The 24,470-nt window shown below is 37.6% G+C and overlaps 2 protein-coding genes and 1 long non-coding RNA gene across 7 annotated transcripts in view; 1 reads left to right on the top strand and 2 right to left on the bottom strand.

Annotated features, from left to right (window-relative positions):
* Window positions 1–282: 282 nt before the first annotated feature.
* On the bottom strand, window positions 283–4,848 carry LOC149048637 (uncharacterized). Of its 3 annotated transcripts, XR_016185161.1 has the most exons (5): window positions 4,671–4,848; window positions 4,491–4,553; window positions 4,189–4,250; window positions 1,201–1,266; window positions 283–590 (listed from the first exon to the last, which is right to left on the bottom strand). It is a non-coding gene; the product is annotated as an uncharacterized LOC149048637 (long non-coding RNA). The 3 variants fall into 3 exon arrangements; XR_016185160.1 differs by lacking the exon at window positions 4,671–4,848 and having other exon boundaries at window positions 4,491–4,660; XR_016185162.1 differs by lacking the exons at window positions 4,189–4,250; window positions 4,491–4,553; window positions 4,671–4,848 and adding an exon at window positions 1,591–2,854.
* Window positions 4,849–5,179: 331 nt separating this feature from the next.
* LOC113665060 (uncharacterized) lies at window positions 5,180–14,571 on the bottom strand. Of its 3 annotated transcripts, none has more exons than XM_089201327.1 (16): window positions 14,381–14,570; window positions 13,919–14,146; window positions 13,728–13,805; window positions 12,429–12,809; window positions 11,673–11,777; window positions 11,270–11,508; window positions 10,711–10,889; window positions 10,123–10,219; window positions 9,345–9,680; window positions 9,088–9,205; window positions 8,691–8,782; window positions 8,423–8,543; window positions 7,767–8,054; window positions 7,269–7,616; window positions 6,798–6,862; window positions 5,180–6,577 (listed from the first exon to the last, which is right to left on the bottom strand). In XM_089201327.1, the coding sequence occupies exons 1-16, from the start codon at window positions 14,400–14,402 to the stop codon at window positions 5,603–5,605; spliced, it is 3,672 nt and encodes a 1,223-aa protein (XP_089057453.1). In that variant the 5' UTR covers window positions 14,403–14,570; the 3' UTR covers window positions 5,180–5,602. The 3 variants fall into 3 exon arrangements, with proteins under 3 accessions (XP_089057453.1, XP_089057454.1, XP_089057455.1); XM_089201328.1 differs by having other exon boundaries at window positions 14,387–14,570; XM_089201329.1 differs by lacking the exon at window positions 13,728–13,805 and having other exon boundaries at window positions 14,381–14,571.
* A 21-nt stretch (window positions 14,572–14,592) lies between these two features.
* Window positions 14,593–24,470, top strand: part of LOC149048636 (zinc finger protein 862-like) — a 13,192-nt gene continuing 3,314 nt past the window's right edge. The window contains exons 1-2 of the mRNA XM_089199511.1: window positions 14,593–14,665; window positions 15,439–16,420. Coding sequence (XP_089055637.1) covers window positions 14,593–14,665; window positions 15,439–16,420 — 1,055 coding nt within the window. The remainder of the gene's footprint in view (window positions 14,666–15,438; window positions 16,421–24,470) is intronic.

Below are 24,470 nucleotides of genomic sequence, written 5' to 3'. Positions count from 1 at the left end.
TCAATTTCAAAGTATGAAAGGTTGATAGGGATTAATAAGGAAGAAAACAAATATTTATGATGCTGCTTGCTGTAACTGTTGTAAGTAACATACAGGATTGCCAAGGTACAACCCCAAACCATAGCCAGTTCAGAAAGTCTTCCTTCTCCTGCATGTAAGTGGACATCAAAAAGAAGGAATGTTGAGTGTTCATACATCACTTGTATATCTGAACTCAATCGGTGACATTTCTCACACATTCATTCACAGAGAAAAGTGATTTTAGGAGAATTTAAACCACATTCAAGGGTAATCTGACTCAGATCAAAATCACAGAAGGTATAATTTCAAGAGACAGCAATGAACATCTATGGGTAGGGTGGGTGTTTTGTAATCATCCTGGCATCAGTAACTGAGTAAGAAATCAAAACATGGGATGCAATTGCCATCAAAATTAATACACTTTCTGCAGTTGCATGCCTATAAAGACTAGTGACAGCAGAAGATATCTCATGTCTCCAGACGAACAGAACATTCATAGCTCCCTCTTTGAAAATGACAAACTCTCGACCGGTGAAATCCAAGAAACCTTCATTTTCATTTCATGATAGCTGTTGGAAAAAAATCATCCCATCTGATGAAGTGTCGTGTATTAAATATCACAAGGGCCCATCATCACATTGACATACGTGGGAATGATACACACTCAACGTAAGGAATGAATAATTTTAGGTTGTTAAGAGAAATGGGTGACCTCTTTGTGACATTCAGGCAACAAGCTAATCTAGGCTTCGGCAAATTTTCCAAAACATGAATATGTGGCTAGTGATCAGTCAATCCTCTAATAACACCTTCGTGCTACTTAAAGAGAGAGTTATCCAATCTCTTGAGCATAATCCCTCTCAGTGAGCACCCCTTTAAATTTCGAGAAAATGATGACATTCTTTTTAATGTTACATGAAGCTAGTCAGAGAACTCGTGTGGACCAACACTACCGGTAAGTCTTGATAGTAAAGACGAAATTGAATTGAACACACTTTAATGTTCCTTACTTAAATTCTACGAAAACTCTTATGCTGCTGACAATTAGTATCTGCGGATTTCTTTAGTGATTGCAAGAGTCAGGTGCTTGAAGCTAATTGTGCTGGAAAAAATTGTCACAAACAGCTGCGATACCCTAAATGACATATTTCTCAGTACTTATTAGAAATGTTGACTTACCTTTGCTGGAAATTTTCTATGCTTCCCTCTTATCTCTCTTCGATCTCTTAAGTGGTTATCTTTTTCCTTTTTCAAAAAAAATATTAAAAATGAAATGCCATAAAAGCAAAGATGAATAATTAAATGATTTAACTCAATAACTATATCAACAAAATGGAATGGATTACGCGAGTTCAGCACAACAACTAAAAGATTCTTTTTGGTTATGTTCGTTTTGGGTCCTTTTTACAGCTACCAGCAATATGGAATGGATTACGCGAGTTTGGCACATCAACTAAAAGATTAGTTTTAGCTATGTACATTTTGTGTCCTATTTCTCAATTAGCAGCAAAATAGAATGGATTACGCGAGTTAAGCACATCAACTAAAATATTCTGTTTAGTTACGTACCTTTTGGGTCCTTTTTACAGCTACCAGCAAAATGGAATGGATTACGCGAGTTTGGCACATCAACTAAAAGATTATTTTTAGTTATGTACCTTTTGTGACCTATTTTTCAATCAGCAGCAAAATGGAATGGAGTACGCGAGTTTAGCACATCAACTAAGAGATTACTTTTAGCTATGTACATTTTGTGTGCTATTTTTCAATTAGCAGCAAAACAGAATAGATTACGCGAGTTTGGCACATCAACTGAAAGATTATTTTTAGTTATGTACATTTTGTGTCCTATTTTTCAATTCGCAGCAGAATGCAATGGATTACGCGAGTTTAGCACATTAACTAAAAGATTATTTTTAGTTATGTACATTTTGTGTCCTATTTTTCAATTAGCAGCAAAATGCAATGGATTACGCGAGTTCAGCACATCAACTAAAAGATTCTTTTTGGTTATGTTCGTTTTGGGTCCTTTTTACAGCTACCAGCGATATGGAATGGGATACGCGAGTTAAGCACATCAACTAAACGATTATTGTTAGTTATGTACATTTTGTGTCCTATTTTTCAATTTCTAGCTAAATGTAATGGATTACGCGAGTTTAGCACATCAACTAAAAGATTATTTTTAGTTATGTACAATTTGACCTATTTTTCAATTAGCAGCAAAATGCAATGGATTACGCGAGTTTAGCACATCAACTAAGATTATTTTTAGTTATGTACATTCTGTGTCCTATTTTTCAATTCGCAGCAAAATGGAATGGAATACGCGAGTTTGGCACATCGACTAAAATATTCTTTTTAGTTATGTGCATTTTGTGTCCTATTTTTCAATTTCTAGCTAAATGTAATGGATTACGCGAGTTTAGCACATCGACTAAAAGATTATTTTTAGTTATGTACATTTTGTGTCCTATTTTTCAATTAGCAGCAAAGTGGAATGGAATACGCAAGTTTGTCACATCAACTAAAAGATTCTTTTTAGTTATGTACATTTTGTGTCCTATTTTTCAATTTCTAGCTAAATGGAATAGATTACGCGAGTTTAGCACATCAACTAAAAGATTCTTTTTAGTTATGTACATTTTGTGTCCTACTTTTCAATTTCTAGCTAAATGGAATAGATTACGCGAGTTTAGCACATCAACTAAAAGATTCTTTTTAGTTATGTACATTTTGTGTCCTATTTTTCAATTTCTAGCTAAATGGAATAGATTACGCGAGTTTAGCACATCAACTAAAAGATTCTTTTTAGTTATGTACATTTTGTGTCCTATTTTTCAATTTCTAGCTAAATGGAATAGATTACGCGAGTTTAACACATTAACTGAAAGATTCTTTTTAGTTATGTACATTTTGTGTCCTATTTTTCAATTTCTAGCTAAATGGAATAGATTACGCGAGTTTAGCACATTAACTAAAAGATTCTTTTTAGTTATGTACATTTTGTGTCATATTTTTCAATTTCTAGCTAAATGGAATAGATTACGCGAGTTTAGCACATTAACTAAGATTCTTTTTAGTTATGTACATTTTGTGTCCTATTTTTCAATTTCTAGCTAAATGGAATAGATTACGCAAGTTTAGCACATCAACTAAAAGATTCTTTTTAGTTATGTACATTTTGTGTCCTATTCTTCAATTTCTAGCTAAATGGAATAGATTACGCGAGTTTAGCACATTAACTAAAAGATTCTTTTTAGTTATGTACATTTTGTGTCCTATTTTTCAATTTCTAGCTAAATGGAATAGATTACGCGAGTTTAGCACATTAACTAAAAGATTCTTTTTAGTTATGTACATTTTGTGTCATATTTTTCAATTTCTAGCTAAATGGAATAGATTACGCGAGTTTAGCTCATTAACTGAAAGATTCTTTTTAGTTATGTACATTTTGTCCTATTTTTCAATTTCTAGCTAAATGGAATAGATTACGCGAGTTTAGCACATCAACTAAAAGATTCTTTTTAGTTATGTACATTTTGTGTCCTATTTTTCAATTTCTAGCTAAATGGAATAGATTACGCGAGTTTAGCACATTAACTAAAAGATTCTCTTTAGTTATGTACATTTTGTGTCATATTTTTCAATTTCTAGCTAAATGGAATAGATTACGCGAGTTTAGCACATTAACTAAAAGATTCTTTTTAGTTATGTACATTTTGTGTCCTATTTTTCAATTTCTAGCTAAATGGAATAGATTACGCGAGTTTAGCACATTAACTAAAAGATTCTTTTTAGTTATGTACATTTTGTGTCATATTTTTCAATTTCTAGCTAAATGGAATAGATTACGCGAGTTTAGCTCATTAACTAAAAGATTCTTTTTAGTTATGTACATTTTGTCCTATTTTTCAATTTCTAGCTAAATGGAATGGAGTACGTGAGTTTAGCACATTAACTAAAAGATTATTTTTTAGTTATGTACATTTTGTCCTATTTTTCAATTAGCAGCAAAATGCAATGGACTACGCGAGTTTAGCATATTAACTAAAAGATTATTTTTAGTTATGTACATTTTGAGTCCTATTTTTCAATTTCTAGCTAAATGGAATGGATAACGCGAGTTTAGCGCACCAACTAAAATATTCCTTTTTAGTTACGTACCTTTGGGTCCTTTTTACAGCTACCAGCAAAATGGAATGGATTACGCGAGTTTGGCACATCAACTAAAAGATTATATTTAGTTATGTACATTTTGTGTCCTATTTTTAATTTCTAGCTAAATAGAATGGATTACACGAGTCAATTAGCAGCAAAATGCAATGGACTACGCGAGTTTAGCATATTAACTAAAAGATTATTTTTAGTTATGTACATTTTGCGTCCTATTTTTCAATTTCTAGCTAAATGGAATGGATAACGCGAGTTTAGCGCATCAACTAAAATATTCCTTTTTAGTCACGTACCTTTTGGGTCCTTTTTACAGCTACCAGCAAAATGGAATGGATTTCGCGAGTTTGGCACATCAACTAAAAGATTATTTTTAGGTATGTACATTTTGTGTCCTTTTTTTCAATTAGCAGCAAAATGGAATGGATAACGCGAGTTTAGCGCACCAACTAAAATATTCCTTTTTAGTTACGTACCTTTGGGTCCTTTTTACAGCTACCAGCAAAATGGAATGGATTACGCGAGTTTGGCGCATCAACCAATAGATTCTTTTTAGTTATGTACGTTCAAGGTCTTATTTTTCAATTACCAGCAAAATAGGGGTGGATTATGCGATTTTGGCACACCAATGATAGATTCTTTTCCGTTGTGTCTGTTTTGGGTCTTATCTTTCATTTACCAGCAAAATGGGGTGGGGGGGGGGGGTTATGCGAGTTCAGGACATCAACTAATAGATTATTTTTCGTATTGTCCGTTTTGAGACATATTTCATTTATTATTAAAATGGCATTGATTTCGCGAACTCAAACTCTTCCAAATTGTCCGTTGTAGAACCTATTATTCACTCATCAGCATATTGGAATTGAGGAGGATTTCGCAGGTTTAGTAGATCAACTGATAGATTATTTTCCCTACTGTCCGTTTTGGATCCTACTTTTCAATTATCAGCGAAATGGTATGTATACAATCACGAAGCACACGCTGAGTAAGTAACAGACCAATTTAATATTTGCTAAAGATAGAAAGCTAGATTCTTCTCGCAGACAACTGACGAACACAAGCCCAGTTACGCTTGCTTTAGTCTTTACATTTTCGCAGAGGATACATAGCAAGATAAATTTAATTCACCAAGGTACATTGTTTTTATTTTGAGTATGACTTATAGAAAAAAACTGTTAGAAGGATATGGTAAAAATCCATGTTTAAAATTATGCTTTTAGTACCTTAGAATGTCGTTTGGTAACAAAAGAGATTTCAATTTGAGTTCAGTGATGTTGCCACTGGCCACACATGGAAAAAAACTGATACGCTTAAGTTCCCCAGTGCTATCCTTATCTACATGGTCCTCTGCTTCCTTCCGCGGCACTTTGTACTGCTGGAGCTCCTCTATCCTTTCTCAAATACAGTCTCAAAAATCAACAAATACCAAGTTTCCGTAAGTAGTCTCGTCGTTGCTTTCTAGTTCCCATACATTGGTACAGAACGAGTCAAGTTCCTTTTCCTCGGCTGTGAGTACCACGGCACCACTTGGGCCATGGCAGTGAGTGTCAATATACATTACGATACTATCGGTGAAATAAAACAAAGAAGTTTTGTCATTAAGAATAAGAAACGCTGTGAACGCATTGCACGACGAAATGGCCTCCTTTAACTGACCAGAGACAGTAGACATCACGTGGTGGTCTTTTAAACGCACAGGTAAATTGTCACCAACATCCATCGTGCACCACATCTCTAGCACACTAGCAGCCTCTTGGATTGAGAGGTATCTTGAAGGTAAACTCTCCCGACAGAAATTGTAAACTTGGTTGCCAATTTCGATACAACCACACAATACCTCTACGATGGCACTTGCAATACATGATTGGCACTCCGGGAGCGGAACTTTTTGGAAACTTAGAGCATATCCTAAAAGGATACTAATTAGGCTACAGGCATTACTCCCGTTTCTGCCTTTGTAGAAACCTTGACTTATTTCTTTTGGGAATTTCCAGCAAGACACACCCGGAGCTAGAACCTCTGGGAATACAGGATCCAACACCGGTACACTTAAAGTACTAAGTGCCTGAAGGATAGCATTTCCAGTTGCGCTTCCAACTGCCAAGTCACTGGCATTACCACCGAGAAACTCAATGATGTTGTCATTTTCATCTCCATCTCCATCACCGTTCAAGCTTTCTTCGTCGTCAGCGTCTTCCTCCTCTTCTACTTCGTGCGTAAGGAGAAAGGTACGAAAGACATGTAGCTCTTCAGTTAACACAGGAGCAAACGCACTTATCCCAGCGGCGATTTGTTTCGTAGCGAAATTCATACCCTCCTTGATTAGGGCAAGTTTTGCCATTATCACCCGCTTCTTGGTTGATGCGGTGGCGTACCGACGACTCTACATATTTGTGGGATACACAAAGTATAACACAAGTGACATTTGCGAATATTATCTGAAAAACCCAACTCTCTTATTTAACAAATAAACGGTATATTAGTTCAGTAGAAATATTGCACATTAGAAATACACTTGAATGCATGGACCTGTTACAACCAGGCAACCATGTCCGATTGTCCACCTGGTTGTACTGTGAACCTTAATATATCTCGCCACTTACCGAAATCTCCTCCGAAGATCTTTCCAGTTCAATACCCACTCCTTCATTGCCATCTTTCATACATACTGTATGAAACAAAAAAGTAGCGTCTACTAACTCCAAAGAATCGACATAACAAGGTGCAGCTATGACTTCTCTGGTCAATGTAAATGTACGCTGAGGGCCCTAAAAATTTGTCACTTTACTGATTATGACTTACACGCCAGGAGAACAACATCTTGTGAACTATGGCAATTAGTGACTGACGGACCGACCGAAAGATTGGGCGTGCATGGGCTTTAGAGTAGATAGGTCGATAAAACAAACATGAGAAACTTTACACAGCTGTCTAATTGGATGTGTGATTGGTTAGAACTCGAATGTGATCGTGGTACAATCGGACTATTTACATCTACTCATCCAGTTCTGTCAACTATTGGGCAAAAAGTGATCACAAAGGTACCAGACCTGTCAAATAGGCGATAAAAATACCTTTTAACAATTCCTGCAGTTGCTCCTGTTCTTTGAACAAGTATGGTAAAAGACTGTTCTTGTAGAACTTCATGAATCGTATCATTTCCTTTTGGAGAAGTTCTATTTCCTCGTGAAACCTGGATGCTTCCATCTGTTTGTCTACAACCAACCGTTTGGTACGGATAGGTACACCTGTGAAAAATGGTGTACCTGTGTCGGCTTTCCAAGGAAATTTGCCATTCTCTATCTCGTGCAGTTGGACAGAGTCAGTGGCTGAAAGTCGATTGTACTTAGCAATTACTTGCTCCAGCTTTATCTTCTCTGCCGATATTTTTGTACGTAGCCTTTGACGTTGCTTTGATCCATCTACAAAAAAAAACATACCATTGAAAAAGTCTTACAGCGAATAATTTCATTAACAGGATAAAGGGCACTCACATTGAGCAAACTACAAATACTGAGGCATTTCATGGGAGAGTTTAGATCTAACAATCTTTATACTGAAACAAAAGTTACCTGCCAGCTTTCCCATATTAAATGCCAACTGAGTAATTGAGAGGTGGAAATGCTCCATTTGCTTCTGGAAATACGCAACCCCCTTTTCAATTAACACGACCTCACCAGCACTGACATTGTCACAAGGTTTAGCTTCAAGCTCTCGGAACTTCTTCCCAAAGAGGTGATCGGCAGTTTCAAGAAGCAACTTTTGTCTGGGGGTGCAGTTTTGCAATGTCAGCAAATGACATAGATATAGCTCCTCCTCGTCAGATAGTTGAGGCTTTTTAAGGTAGGAAGCTTCGTCCTCTAATCAAATTTGAAAATAGACAAACAAACAAAAACTGTTAAAAACCTGTTACATATTACAAGCAGTTAGGGTACACCAAATTATGCATAGATCTACATTTATGAACGGTGTTTATTCTCCATTTCTCCTCTGTTTTGAGAGGCAATAGGCTTAAAGGGACATAAGAGATGCAAACATCATATGGTTATGCTTGCCACCATCTTTTTTTAACTATTTGAAGAATTGTCCAGAAGCCAAACTGTCTTAGCAAAATTTCCTGGGATGGAAAAATATTTTCAGAATGTCATGCAGGTAAATTCAGCAACAATCAGATCAGTGATAAACATAGAAAAAAATTGGTAAATTATATCAGTAGTGTATAACTGACCTTTTGCGGCCTGACAAACATCGGATTTCCAACTTTCTAGGCACACATCTGTTTGATTCATTTGAGGATTTTTCAACAGCTCTTCTATCTCTTTGTTCACCTGCTTGAGCTGATTCTCTGCCTGAAACCAGAGAAGCAGAAGGGTCACAAGTCGAAATTGACAATTATAGACTGTCATTGTTTTCCCTATTTCATAACCAAGAACCAAATGAGTGGAAGAACAAACACAACACTAATATCTTTATAGCAAATGAAATGCACTTTATACCGTTGCGTATCGTTTTGCAAGTGAGCCAGGAAGTCTCTCAATTTTCCGTCTGTTCCAATGAAAAGAATGTTCAGTGAGCAGTTCCTCCCTACCTGTAAGATTGAAAATGAAAAGAAAACTTCAGACTAATCGGCTACAATACAACCATTCCAAGTTCTAACCATTTATGAAAAATTTTTATATGAAACCTTAGCCAATACAGCATTTTCAACTTTTTTCAAAATTGCTGTTATCATGCTGTTTTGGTTCCTTGGATACAGGGTAGTAAATTGCACTGGGAATAAACCTTGTGGTGTGTCACCTTGTACCTTTGCTAATAGGAGTTTGTAACAGAACATACATTTAGCATCCTCTAGCTGTTGACACCATTTTGTGGATGGAAAATTGGGTGATGTACCTTCAGGAAGCATATGCTTTGTGGAAGAGCCTAATCTTGAGAAATGGCTATTGATGTGCTCAACCTCCTCCCCAGTAGTTGCAGCTGCCCCACTCTGCCAACGACCACCCCACAAGACCTACATGAAAATTACACTTATTGATATACATGGAATGCCATCAGAACACATAAAAAATTTCATGATTGAAACAAAACCAAACTGTATCCATGCAAAAGAATTCATATGCAAGCAAAATTGGACATAATCATACCAGTACCTGACAAGACCAATCATGAGCTTTTGCATGCATAACTGACAATGCTGGACTCATTTTCTTGGAAGTTGCTGGATCATTCTTTTTTAACCATGGCCAGTACTTGCAGATGACATCATACCAGAAGAACTCCACATTCTTGGGAATGTAGTAGTTCACCTGGAGATAATGGGCATATCCATAAACTTCCCCATACATCATGTTGATGGCATGTTGCGCCAAGCCATGCCTACATCCAGAAATCTCCAGACCACACTCATCCAGATTCTTTCTTTTTTTAACTGTATTTCCTGCTGCTCGCCAGTTTGAGTCTCCACACTTTCCCTGCTCATCTGATTTCTGGATTAAAAATAATGTACATCCACATGTACAGTGTATAGATAACTGATGCTTGTTGAAAAATCAACAAGTTGTAATTTAGTAACATGTGTCTAAACATCCTATTGCTTGATAGGAATGTTTGCCAGTGTTTTAATAGCAAAAGGCAGGTTTCAAGAGATGCAGTCTAATAATATTGCTACATGATACTACCTTAGCATTGATTGCTCTGTGAGCAGAGAATCAAGTATATTGACAAGTCTTTGCCTTACAATAATGGACACTGAATCAAACCATAGAATGTTTCTGAATTGACAATGATCATCATTTCCACATGTTAACTACAATATCTTTGATTGTACCTTGTCTTAAGTTGTATCACAAAACACTGCCTCAGAAACTAGGAATGTTGCATGTACCCTTTTAAATCCAGTAAACACTTAATGATTACACATGCTCTTACCCTTTGCTTTGAACCTTGATAGACCTTATGAATGTGACTATCAACTTTCTCATTTGAGACCACAAAGGTTTCTCCATAGTAACACTCTCTTTTCCTTCTGAATACAAATGTAAATATGTATTCTTTAATAACCTAATACATAACCAAGTCTTCTACATGCACTCCAGTGTTAAGATGAGTGTATGATAGTGGTACAGGCTCTTCTTATGTCCAAACTTTCTTCAAAAGTTTCTTCAGTAGTGTTACCTACTAGTACTTTACAATCATGTGTGAATTTTGATAAGTATTGATCCCTCAAAAAACATATGTATTTTTTAACCACATAAGCTTTGATAAAACACTGTTCAGAGATTAATTCTGAAAAAAGTTAGGATGATTTACAACTTGAGAATGATGGTAATACTGAAACCTTATTGCTAATGATGATTTCATTGCACAACTCCAACTGAGGTTGACCTTAGAATGAGCCAACTACCCAAATATTGCAGTTGATTAACAATGAAACTTATAACCTACGCAGAAAGAAATTGTCTTTGAGTTTCAAATTTAGCACAAAGAACACTTATGAAATTAATATCTAGAACTTACATCCCTGCAGATTTAAAACGGTAAAGTTTCATGTTCCCATCAACATGAACAGAGTGCTGATGTTGGCTACATGATGGGCACTCCATCCAGTCAATGCACCGCAATTTATCGAGTTCAAATTGACAATATTTCCACTCCTTAAATGACACTCTGAAAGCTGAGGCATTAACAGTTGCAACCTGTAAACAGTAAACAAACATCCACGTTTCCTCTGTTACAACATACTACAGTAAAAAATGTGATAAAGTTAAGTTTGCTTAAGACTTCTTTGGCTCAATGACTCTCTACATCAACAGGGCTTTTATTCACTTATGGGAATGAAAATTTTAACAATGATCGTGGAACCTATCAATATGCTGAGGTGTTATAAAACTAATGATACTAACATAAGTTATGCTCTTTGAAAGTCTAACTTGAAGATTTGTTTATAGTATTAGCAGTGCTAATTAATATCATATGTTTAAAAGTGACAACATTTTCCACAAGCTGTTCTCCTCTTTACCAAACTTCCAAACCAGAATTAGATGTTGAAGGGCTGTCCTGTGATAAAGATACTCACACGTCCTTTCCGCTTTGAAAAGAGCTCAAGTGACTTGAGAAATGCACCTTCAGACACTCCTGGGAGCTGCTTCTGAAGAATGTCCCAGAATAAGAAAAGCTCCTTATCAAAGACATACGTCATATCTTTGATACTCCCTGGCCAAAAGCCAGACTGGATGATGACAACTGGTTCTGAGGTGCAAAGCATTTTCCCACACTGGAGGCACTTATATCTTCTATGGTTTACATCAAACCGACCTGAAATTTGGAAATATATACTGTACAATTATATAGTCTGTTGAGAAGGCCAAACTGGTTATTGCACATTGTATCACAAACATATTCATTGCAGAAATATTTCTTTAAATTCCATGCAATTAATATTACAGGAATGTCTCATGAAAATACATATCAGTCAATACCTCGAAGGGAGACAACAATGCAGTGAGTATTAGGTAGAATACAGTCTGGTTCACAGTTTCCGCCACATGTAGTACAGCAAAGGTCTCTAAGAGGTAGACTTCTCGCTAGAAAAGAAGGAGATGAAATCCGCCTCACTTAATGTGTTTGTATATACATATATAAATATATGTTTATATATGTATATATATACATATATATATATGTATATATATATGTATATATGTGTATGTATATGTGTGTGTGTGAATATATATGTCTATATATGTAAATGCATATGTATATATATATATATATTGTTGGAGGAAAAAGGCAAATAAACTACAAGTTCATCGATTCAAGGGATGAACTTGTAGTGTATTTGTCTTTTTCCTCACACAATATGTACATCACTCTACTCCTATGTATTGAGCACTATTTTACGAAAGTCAAAATTTTACACTTTACATATATATATATATTGAGTATGTATTGAGTGTATAATGAGATAGGGAAAAATCAAAGAGATTATACTTTCATCCCCACAAGACTGTTTGCCCACTCATCAGGGTATTTTGCTATAAAATCCTCTGATGATCGAGTGAGTAAGCATAAAACAGGCTTGTAGAAATGAAAGTATTATCTCTTTTTTTCCCATCTCAATATATATCACACTCTACTTCTACATACCAAGCACTTTACAATGGAAAAATCAAAACACAGTCTTCCTATATATATATATATATATAAATGCACACTGTAAACAACTGAAAGATTACCAACTATTTCCCACTGTCCATTACTGTTCCATGTTGTTGTTGCAGGGATTGGGAAATAGTGTCCATTAACTATGGCATCCCTGTCATGAAATGGCCAGCTTTCATGAACTTGCTGGTCACATTCAGGGCACAAGTGTCGTATGGTGGAACACATGTCACATCTCACAACTGCAGCTTTATCTAAGCATCTGCTGCACATGATATTTTCAGGAACAGCATAAGTGGCTTCCAGTAATTCTTCAAATATTGTTGACCGTTGCTCTTCCCAGCTTTCAGTCAAGAGTGTCTGCCTTTCTGCCCAATTTTGTCTCTTTGGTGGGTTGCTTTCTTGCAACCTCTGTAAAAGCTCCTGTGTCTCCAACAGGAATTCTTTCATTTCTCCTTTACAAAAATGACAAAAACATTTCCACGTTGTAGTAACAGTGCGTCTAATACAATCAACAAGAACAATGATTATGACAACAAAATCACAGAAAGTGTAAAATCATGTTCTTACACTTTGAACTAAAACAAGCTTTAACCCTTTACACCTTAACACCAGTATGCAAACTCTCCACACTATGCTCTTTACATTTCCTTAGGTGCTGACAAGGAGAATTGTTTAACAATTAAGACCTCCTTGAGTTAATGATCATTTATTCTTGTGACCTAAATGTGTGTTTCAAGGATGATAGGTTAAGGAGAAATTAGGTGCTAATCACTCTTAGAGGTTAAAGGGTTAAGCCAAAAGCACCGGCCATCCAGGTTCAAGGGAATGTATGATTAGTTCATCAGGTTTTTAATGCCAACACCACAAAAATTAAAACGTATGCCAAAGGGTGTATGACTCCTACCCAAAATTTCTTCACCCTCCTACCGATTTAAGGAGGTTTCGATGCCTCTTGCCTTGCCCCAACAACTCCGACCTTGTATGACTAAAGTAATGTGGGACTGAGTGACTCAACTGTATTTTTTTGGTACTCTAGACCTTTACTTATGCGCCACCATGTAAATAATCTGACATTATCCCTTTCCACCCTAACATCGGTATGCATATTCTCCATACTGTTCCCTATACATTCCCTGAGGTGCTAATGAGGAGAATTTGTTTCATAATCCAGAGCTTCTCTAGTTGGTGACCATTTCCTTTATTCTCATTACCTTAATGTGTGATTTGGGGGTGATATTGTGGGGAGAAATTAGATGCTTCTCACTCTAAGGGGTTAAAAGGTTACTTGAATTACTCCACAAATAACTCCACCACAGAGAACATAACAGAAGCGCACATTAACATCAACCTTGATATTTATGATTACAAACCTCCTACTGTACCGGACGCGCACGTAGTTTGATCCGCATTTTCATGTCCATAACTTGCGCTCGCATTCTCTGAAAGGTCTTTAGATAAAGAAGAAACGGGATCGACTCAGAGCTAACAAGCTGAGGAAAAGTTGATGTAGCATGTTCATTAATGAAAGCTAATATGATGATTCACCAGAAAATATGCTTACCATCACGTTCATGATGAGCTGAGGTTTCAAGGATAGAATTCGTATCTTTTCGTCTTCTTTTCGACTGACCAGAGTATGTTCCCTTATTATTACGAAGTCCTGAAACGGGGTCACTACCATATTCATACTGCCGAGCTTTCCGCTCTTTATTCTTTGACAAACCCAACAATCCTTTTCCTTTACTAAGAAGCTCGGACATCGAGGGCAGCTTTCGTTTTCGGTATACCCCTATAAACAATTAGACGAGAGTAAGACTGATGAAGACAAGCAGTATGCAGTCGAAACGTCGCGATTCACATCATATGTGACAACATCGTGAGACAAACGATAATGTTTTATTCTTAATGAGACTACAGCTTACAAAGGGTAGAGGAAAAGACTGATTCTAAATTAGCGAAATAAGAGTTACGGTAGCGAATGAAGTTAAGACTTCACAAAATAACCCATCACAACTGAACGCACATTTACCCCTTTCCTCCGCCATCTTGAATGTTGTAAGACAGTGGAACCGAGTCCTTCTCTTTATTTAACACGTGTAAAGAGCATTGGTAAAGAGTGCCACGAAATTACTATATCCGTAAATTTGGTGCCAATTTAGAAATAACGATAATCGTAATTTCGGTCTCGAGATCATGTTGGACATTTCACACGACTGAAAAGCACATGGTTTTAAAATGGCCGCGACGAATAAAAGATCTTCTCAAGGCGTCCTTGACAATTTTTTTGTCGTTTCAAAGAAGTCAAAAGGTGAGTTCTTAATACTTCACAAGTCATTTCTTCAACATAATAAACTTGCACTGGTGGATATAAATAAAGTATATTTGCATGTCTAAAGAGTCAGTGAACCGCGACGACCTTTCAATATAAACAAATCATCAAAATCGCCCTTCGTTCGCCACCGATTTCGCCGCTTTGTTTACTTCTTTTCGCCCTGACTATCACGCCCTTGTGTCTCCGAGGATGCATACAAATATAACTAATCAAAGACTGGCTCTTCTTTGCTTATTGTGACAACCTTGAGAGCTTTCAAGCGCACGGAATTACTAACAGTTAAAAATAAAACAAACATTGCGTGAGAGTGCGCGGCGTAGATGTTGTCCGAGGAACATTGCAGATTGCTTTCGGTTTTTTCACAAAAGAGCCAGTTAAAATTTTAAGGAAAAGTTTTAAGGTTCTTTGCACTGTTTCAAGCGCTTAATTTTCTCGATATGGTTTTTTTAACTGGGTTTTTGACTGAAGATATGAAGCCTTGTGTACACATACAGTTTTTATGACTCTTCCAAAACTAATAAAACAAACGACATAAAAAATTACTACAAAAAGGTAAATGTAATTCTGCAATGGAAACCTGCAAAAAAATGAACTCAGCACATGCGACAAGGTAAGGCGTATTTTTTTTTTTTTTTGTAATTTGTTTTATTTTTTTACAACACGTTTCACTTCTTACACTACTTACAATATGTACATTATCCATTACATGATATCGCTGTTTTACACTTACAATAACTTGGTAAGGTGAGGCTTATCCCTTGTTATATTGAACACTTCTTTGGCAGACAATTCAACGGTGCCTTCAGTACAAGAGGCTACTGGAGAGGCAGAAACAAAGTCTTCTAATGAAGCAGTCTCAGATACGTCACAGCGAGTAGAAAAAACTCGTGGGACAAATGTTTCTAAAGCAATAGCAGATGACATTATGTTATTAGAAATGGAGAGATGTGGACTTGCTAACCTGCACAACTACTATGAGTGCAAACAAAAAAGCTGCAAAGATTTCTCAGAAGAAGAAGAGGCCAGGCAGAATAAGCTGAAGAAGATACAATTTCATCACAGCTGGGTTGAAGAAAGAGAACTAGCCTATGATAACACCACAGGCATTTGGTGGCTTCTTTTCTCAGAAAACCAAGGCATGTTTTGTTTTCTTTGCTGCAAACATAAAACTTTTAACACTCAAAACAATGCTGCAGTATTCAGCACTACACCCAGCACAAGATACAGGAAAGAGGCCATCAGAGAGCATTCTTTAACCAAAATGCATGAAGCTGCTGTGGAAGCTGAAATGAATCAGAGGGTGTCAATGTTTCATCAACAGTATGAAGAAAAGAAAGCAGTTTGCAATGATGTATTGTACAATGCTTTTGCAGCCTTGTACTGGTTAGCAAAGGAGGCAGTTGCCAATGTTAAGTTTTTCTCTTTGCTAAATCTGTTCCGTGCTGTTGGTCTAGACAAAATGCAGCATTTTAACCACAAATCTCCTGCTGCAGTGAGAGAAATGTTCCTGACAAGTGGAAATGTGGTCAAGAACATGATTATAGAAGAAATAAAAAAAGCAGGGTCTTATGGCCTTCTAATTGACGAAGTAACAGACATTGCTGTTACTGAGCAATTAATCACATTCGTGCAGTTTTGGAACAGCACTTCTGGTGGCACAGAGATTAAGTTTCTTAGTGCTAATGATCTCCTTGTTGAATCTGATTCTGCAAATGCAGACAGGAAATCTGGGTAGGAACCATGGCCCAAACTCAGAGCAGTTGGCAGCCCATCCTACGAGGCTTCACAGCTAAAGAAAATATGTTTTCAAACTAAAATAAATTTGTCATCAGCCAGAGGTGAACGGTTGGTTCTGAGGCCTAGATGGACATCACGTGCTATACTTTCCCTTATATACCACTGCATCATTACCCATGATGCTCGGGCCTAAGGCCCAGGCCTTGTCGTATCTCGTGCCGACAAAATATCTATTTCTGCCTTATTCGCAGACTCATTCGTTAGAAATACCATTTCTGATGATGAAAATTGTGATGGCCCCTGGTGGCTAAAAGAAGGGAGAGGGAGGCCATATCAGAGAGGAAGAAGAAAGTCTTTGAGAAATTAACACTTTTTTGTGGAAAATATCAATTATAACGTGCTGTTGAAGCAATTGACTTATGGTTATATGACCCATAGAGGAACTCATTCCATGTTTTCAATACTTTTTATTTCCATTTTTTTCTTAATGTTTACTCAATGGGAAATTACAGAACTGTTTTAAATTCTTACAGTAGGGTCTTATTACCCAAAATATACGTTCTTATCCCTTATTTTTCATTAAGTCAAAAGTTGGAACAATTTGTTAAGGGTTAGTGTTCTTAAGGTTCACATAGAAATTTGCATATTTGAGCAAATTATACTTGTCGTGACGTCACAATTTTGATATATCCCATAATTTCTGTAATTGTTGAGAAAGTATATTTAATGCGCTCTCTTAATATATATGCTTTCATAGGGTTCTGCTGTAAAGAAAAAGCTTGACAAGCATTCTTGTAATCATGCTCATTCTTGTCAAAAATAAATACCACATGGTGTACAAAGGGTTAAATCAAAGAGGCTAAACAGATATTGGGTATATAGATATAATTGAGTGATATATTTCTTATGTTTTGAAGAGCCTGTCATTGACAAGGATTGGTAAGAACATGAAATGTTGATACTGGACAGTGAAGGAGAACAGACAAAAAGAAAGGAGCAAACGAAAAGAGAATGACAAAGAAAAAGAGAAGAACAAAGAAAAAGACAAGAACAAAGAAAAAGACAAGAAGGAAGAAAAAAAGAAAGGGAATGGAGAGCAGGAGAGAAAAAAAGGGCTCAGTAGGAAAAGAGAGAGAAGTCACCTGCAACAAAGACATGAAGAGATGAGAGGCATAGAGTGGGAGAGAAGAAGAGGGCATAGCAGCAAAATTTTTCATCATTTATGTCTGAGTTGAGGTTAGATGATGCTCTAAAGGCAGGACTTTTAATTAGGACTTTGTTTTTCCCCTACTCAGAGAGGTTAAAGTTTGAGGACATTTTCCTGCATTTTCTCATTTATATTTTTATTCCAGTTCATTGTCACAAATGTAGAGGGTTTGGCCACATACAAACCCAATGCCCAACAAGAGGCGGCTCAGTTTTGCCATACCAACAGCAAGGAAAGCAAGCAGAAGATGAGGCAAAGGAAGTGATGATAACTATCACTTCCACACCTCTCTCGAAAATGTAAGATTTCATGAATAAGTTCAGTCAGTTATCTTCCAAGAGGTTTATTTTATAACTTAACATTAACAATCAATTTTAAAAAAATGTACATGTGAAAGCCTCATACAAACAAAATCATTTTTCCAACACATACCTATACTTAAGTTATCCCTTTTAAAATTTCAAACCCATATATTTAATTTATTGCTCCAAATCCAAGATAGCTTTCCTGAAACCAAAACAAAAAAGACTTGAGAATCAGCTTGTGGTGATACTTTCAAGTACTTAGCATTTCCTGATCATTAATATAAACTTTTTCTAATTAAAAAAATTAAAACAAAAAAAAAATCAGCTAAATTGGATTGCCCTTTTTGCTAAGAAGGAGTTTACTTGGAAAAAATTCATTTAGGAATTTTCTTTACAGTTGCTTGCAATTTGGACTCTGTCACAAACTAAAAAAACACATATGAAAAATTCAAGCTCAAGAAACTTAAAGGTACACTTCTTAAATCACATGGCACACATTTAATTACAAGTTCTTAAGCAACTCAAGGAAATAAATATAGCAATTGTTGAGTGGTCAGCCAACTTCAAGAAAGTCTCCAATGAAATTCCCATAGAAAACCACATGAAAAGAGATCCAATCATAGCAGAAACATTGAAGAAAATTAAAGTTGCCACTGAGCTGCTAAAAATATGGAAGATCACCATTCACCTTCCCAAATATATAAACCTTATTTTATGATTTAACTTATAATACATGCTGATATTTTGCAATTTTTGTACTGTTTTTCCAAGCCCTGAAGAGGCATGAAGAAATACAAGCAACTGAGCGAAAGGTATGCTCATACTACATGTTCAAATATGCAGTAGAGATTTCTTATTTGACCACTATTATTTCTGTTAAAATTTTTAATATATAGTTTGCAAAACATCATACAACCTTACATGTATCTGTAAAGTAAAGCTTTTATACAAGCCCAAGTAGTCCATGGGGCCAGCACTTAACTCCGGTTTCCTTTAGCATGAAGCAGCTAAAGTATTACAACCTTACATGTATCTGTACATCGTATCAAAGGCATAAGGAGCACACAAAAGGCAGAAACAACACAAATGAAACCATAAGAGTTTTTTGTCACCAACAAAAAAAATTGGTCATACTTAAAGCTCATTTCTTTAAGCATCAAGCCCAAAAACAAAAACAAAAAAACCAAAGTTTGGATTGTTTAATGCAGCCATTTGGTTGATCAGTATTTTTGCTCTGTTCTACAGTGCAATACCTTGGCACATATCTGTGTTCTTATGAACTTGTATGCTAAAATGAAATAGCTCTGGAATAAGAAGTAAACATCGATATCAACAGTCTTAAACATTAAGTCCAAAGAAAAGAAAGCTTAATAAGTGGGTGCCACTTGCATTGTAAGCAGGATAGTGCACTAAAAAGATCATTAAACACATACCCATAAATTTGTTTAGCTTCTAAGAGATTCATTGAACAAAATGTGCTTAAAATTGAACAGTTGCCAAGTGCATGATGTGTGATGAATAATATTGAGCAAATTAAATCCTCTGCCCAAGCAATTTTGAAACTAATTACTTCACTGCAGAAATAAGGCCCTCTTAAGTGATATCCAGGAGGAAAAGTTAAAAGAGTTCTTGTATTCTTTTCAAGTAGTGCAAGGATAAAGAAAACCATCATATTAAAACACAAGAACTGTATAGTTTTTAATTTCAAGTCATTTTGTTGTAGCATTTTGTTTTAATATGGGAAATTGAATAGTGAAGCAATCATACTTGAGTATATTTTAATGATGAACAATTTTCATTTCATGTCATTTTGTTGTAACATTTTGTTTTAATATGGGAAATTGAATAGTAAAACAATTAAACTTGACTAGTGTTTTCAATGAGGGCCGGCGGCCGGCGAAACTCGCCGGCTATTTCACACCAACTCGCCACCTACTTTGAAAATAAATAACCCCAATTTTTTTAATATCATGAGAAACATTCGCCCTGGATCGGCGAAGTTTTTTTTCAAAAAAAACAAAAAAAAAAGAATGTTTCCTGAAATCTCAGTAATTTCGGCCCGGCGGCCATCGATTTCTTCGATCAATCGCTCAGTTGCTGAGCAGCCTGGTATATTCTCTAAACCGTGGGTTCTGGGTGCGAAAGCAGCACAACGCGTGTGTGTGAATATTTCCACGCGCTCTCGATGTCACGTAGAGTTCACGACTTTTGAATAAATTACACGCATGTGTGCGCCAAAGAAAACACAAAGAACTCTTTTTGAAGTGTTTCAGCCTCAACAAAAGCGACAAAGAAGAGAGACTGGTATGTCCACTCCTTTATTTAAATTTTGCAAGTTGTAGAGCTTTCACAATACTAAAATGTCTCGTGTTTATAAATAACTATACATCAGATAAAATCAGCAACAAATTGTGAAACTATTGAAGAAAATACTTCACAGTTTAGGTAGACACAAAATTGGACAAGCGATAAAACATTGTCATGTTTTCGTCTTTTCCGTGTGTAAACAAAAATTAGTTGTGGCAAATATCCTCAAAAATAACATGCGAACAAAGTTTGCAAATTCGATGATGTGCTGTCACTGCTAAGTTAATTTTGATATTTTAACTTGACTTTATTCAACGTTTCTATTTTCGTTGGCAGTTATTGTAACGAGAGCACACTCGGAGATCACGTGCACCTCAGGTGACACATGATACAGCGGTCGATGTCATCTAATCGCAAAAGGTTTTAGATCACATATATCTACATGAGAGCGCACTTAGTTTACAAAATAAAGACTGTTCGTTACCTAGAAATCGTGTGTTTATGCTAGAACGAAACATGGTACCAGGAGTGTAGCCTCTTCGACACGATGACTACTACACCACCTCAAGATTCAGCGAGTGTTCAAGCGCCGACGCCATGCTATGGAATACAAAGCAATTTACCAATTCCGTCGCGATTGAATTTGGCAGGAAATATTTCAGAAAACTGGAAGAAGTGGAAGCAAGTGTGGGATTCGTTCGAAATCGCCTCACGTCTCAACCAGCAAGAAGATAAATACCGTGTAGCTACTTTCATTACCTGCATTGGAACCGAAGCCCTCGAAGTCTACAATGGTCTTCCGTTCGAAAATGAAGAAGACAAGAACGTAATGAATACAGTTCTGGAGTTGATGGAGAGGCATTGCATTGGCCAAACAAATGTCATTTACGAGCGATACTGCTTCAATAATAGAAAACAAGAAAGCGGCGAATCATTTGACACGTATCTCACAGCGCTCAAAACTCTCGCGAAAACGTGCATTTTTGGTCCGCTCACCGAAGAATTAATTCGTGATAGGATCGTCTGTGGAATTTGTGACACGGGAACTAGGAAGAAATTACTACAAGAGCCCAAATTAAATCTTCAGAAGTGTATCGATGTATGTCGATCAGCCGAAACAACTGCATCGCAAATGAAAGTCATGAGTGGAAGAGAAGAAGTCAACGCACTCAACCACAAAGAGAAAAAAGACGGCAAAGATGCCAGTCCTAAGTTAGTTAATTGCAAATACTGCGGCAGAAAACACGAGAGATCAAGAGATAAATGCCCAGCGTTCGGAAAAGAATGTGCGAAATGCGGCAAAACAAATCACTTCGCCAAGCTATGTAAACAGAAACGTGGTGGGCGACAACGAAGAAAAGAACGGATTCACCGAGTGCGAGACGCAAAAACTTCGCAGGATTCGAGCGATGAAGAGTACTGCTTCACGATTTCATCCGAAAATCTGGAAGAACAAAGTGTCAAAAGTGTCAGTAGTCAACCCATCAAATCGAAAATCTTCGCAACAATGGAGATCAAAGGTCATCCCGTTCGTTTTCAAGTCGACAGTGGCGCCACCTGTAATGTGATAAGCAAAAACGATTTACCGAACGAGTGCCCGATCGCGCATTCGAAACAAGTCCTCAGCATGTTTAACGGATCGAAAATGGAAACCATCGGTAAATGTCGTGTTAATCTGGTAAATCCCAAGGTTGATGAAGAATGCGAAACAGAGTTTGTTGTTGTCAATAACGACTGCACGCCACTGTTGGGTTCCAAAACGGTGCAGAAAATGAAATTAATCAAAGTGCGTTACGAGAATATCTCATTGGTACAAGAAAAGACTGAAGCAATGGGCCGAACGATGGAACAAATAGCAGCAGATTTCCATGACGTTTTCACTGGAGAAGGAAAATTTGAGAAGAAACTTCACTTAGAGTTGGACACAACCATTGAACCAGTGAAACAGCCTGTTAGAAGGATTCCAGTGGCAATGAAACCCAAGTTAAAGCAAGAGCTCACTCGTCTTGAAGAACTTGGTGTTATAAAAGCAGTTGACACTCCAACAGATTGGGTCTCAAGCTTGGTACTTGTTAAGAAGCCCAACGGCAAGCTTCGCGTGTGTATCGACCCTCAGCCACTAAATAAAGCTTTGAAACGCAGCCACTACCCTCTTCCGGTTATCGACGATCTCCTGCCGGACTTGTCAAAAGCTAAAGTCTTCAGTGTGTGTGACGTTAAAAACGGGTTTTGGCATGTCGAGTTAGATGAAGATTCAAGCTATCTAACAACGTTTGGCACTCCATTTGGTTGGTACCGGTGGCTGAAGATGCCATTTGGCATATCACCCGTACCGGAATATTTCCAACATCGTTTGGATCAAGCCATCGAAGGCCTTCCCGGTGTGCGCACAGTTGCAGACGACATCCTCATCTCGGGTGAAGGTGACACTGTGCAAGAAGCAGTGAAAGATCACGACAAAAAACTCGTAACTCTACTTGAAAGGTGCCACGAAAAGGGAGTGAAACTGAACAAGGAGAAGTTCAAGTTGAAGATGACAGAAATCCCCTACGTTGGTCATGTGTTAACAAGAGATGGACTAAAACCAGACCCATCCAAAATAGACGCCATCAAAGGCATGAGGCGACCAACAGATGTGAAAGGTGTACAGCGGCTTGTTGGTCTAGCGAATTACCTGACGAGATTCTTAAAAAAGCTGGCAGACATTTGCGAACCTCTTCGACAGCTAACGCGCAAGGATGCAGAATGGCACTGGAGCGACGTCCATGAGAGCGCCTTTAAGAAGATCAAAGAAGCAGCTTCCCAAGCACCTGTCCTCCGATACTTTGATCCCGCCAAAGAGACTGTACTTCAATGCGACGCCTCGGACACTGGACTTGGAGCTACGCTTTTACAAAATGGTCAGCCAGTGGCATACGCATCGCGATCCCTGACGGATACAGAACGCAACTATGCGCAAATAGAGAAAGAACTGCTAGCCATAGTGTTTGGAGCCGAGAAGTTCAACCAATACACTTATGGTCGCAAAGTGATTGTTGAGAGCGACCATAAACCACTTGAAGTTATTTACCGCAAACCCCTCGTGGCCGCCCCCAAGCGTCTACAACGAATGCTACTTCGCCTGCAGAAGTATAACCTCGAAATTGGTTTCAAGCCAGGCCAGCACATGTATCTGGCAGACACACTCTCTAGAGCACCCCTTCCCAACACCACATCGCGCGATGAAGTGCTAACCATCGACAAAGAAGTTGAAGAAATACATATGGTCGAGTTTCTGCCACTCCGCAAAGCTAGCCTAGACAATATCCGTAAAGAAAGTCTGCGAGACAGCACGATGCAAGCACTTCAGAAAATCATTCGAGAAGGGTGGCCTGAGACCAAGATTGATCTCCCAAATGACGTCACGCCATACTTCAACGTTCGTGACGAGCTATCAGCGCAAGATGGAATTATCTTCAAAGGAGACAGATGTGTAGTTCCAAAATCCCTCAGACCAGAAGTCCTATCCAGAATCCACCGATCACATATTGGCGTGGAAGGATGCTCGAGACGCGCGAGAGAAAGCGTTTTCTGGCCAGGAATGAACACAGCTGTGAAGAACTTTGTCAGACAGTGTGAAACTTGTCGAACCTTTGAGATCTCCCAGCAGAAGGAAACACTCCACCCACATGAGGTACCTGACTGGCCATGGTCCAAGGTTGGTGTTGATCTGTTTGAGACAAACAACCGACGTTACCTCGTGACGGTAGATTATTACAGCAACTACTGGGAAGTCGATAGGTTGGAGTCCAGTACAACATCTAAAGCTGTTATCTACAAATTGAAGCAACACTTTGCAAGGCATGGCATCCCGAACACTGTGTTTTCCGACAATGGCCCACAGTTTGATTCGGATGAATTCAGGAGATTTGCTCGAGATTGGGAATTCAATCATTTAACCTCAAGTCCCGGACATTCGCAGTCCAATGGTATGGCGGAAAGCGCAGTCAAGACTGTGAAAAGGCTTATTAAGAAGGCTAACAAAGATGGAACAGATCCTTGGCTCGCGATCCTCGACCACTGAAACACACCCTCAGAAGGCATGAAAAGCAGTCCAGCACAACGACTAATGAGTCGTCGAACAAGGACCCTACTCCCAACAAGCGAGAAGCTCCTTAAACCCAAACTCACCGAAAATGTCCAAGAAGAAAAATGGAAGACAAGAACCAAGCAGGCATTTTACTAC

Source organism: Pocillopora damicornis, chromosome 3 (genome assembly GCF_964200805.1).
Source record: "Pocillopora damicornis chromosome 3, jaPocDami1.2, whole genome shotgun sequence".
Taxonomy (NCBI): Eukaryota; Metazoa; Cnidaria; class Anthozoa; order Scleractinia; family Pocilloporidae; genus Pocillopora; species Pocillopora damicornis.
The sequence above is the reverse complement of the archived record's forward strand: the minus strand, read 5'-3'. Positions and strand labels throughout refer to the sequence as shown.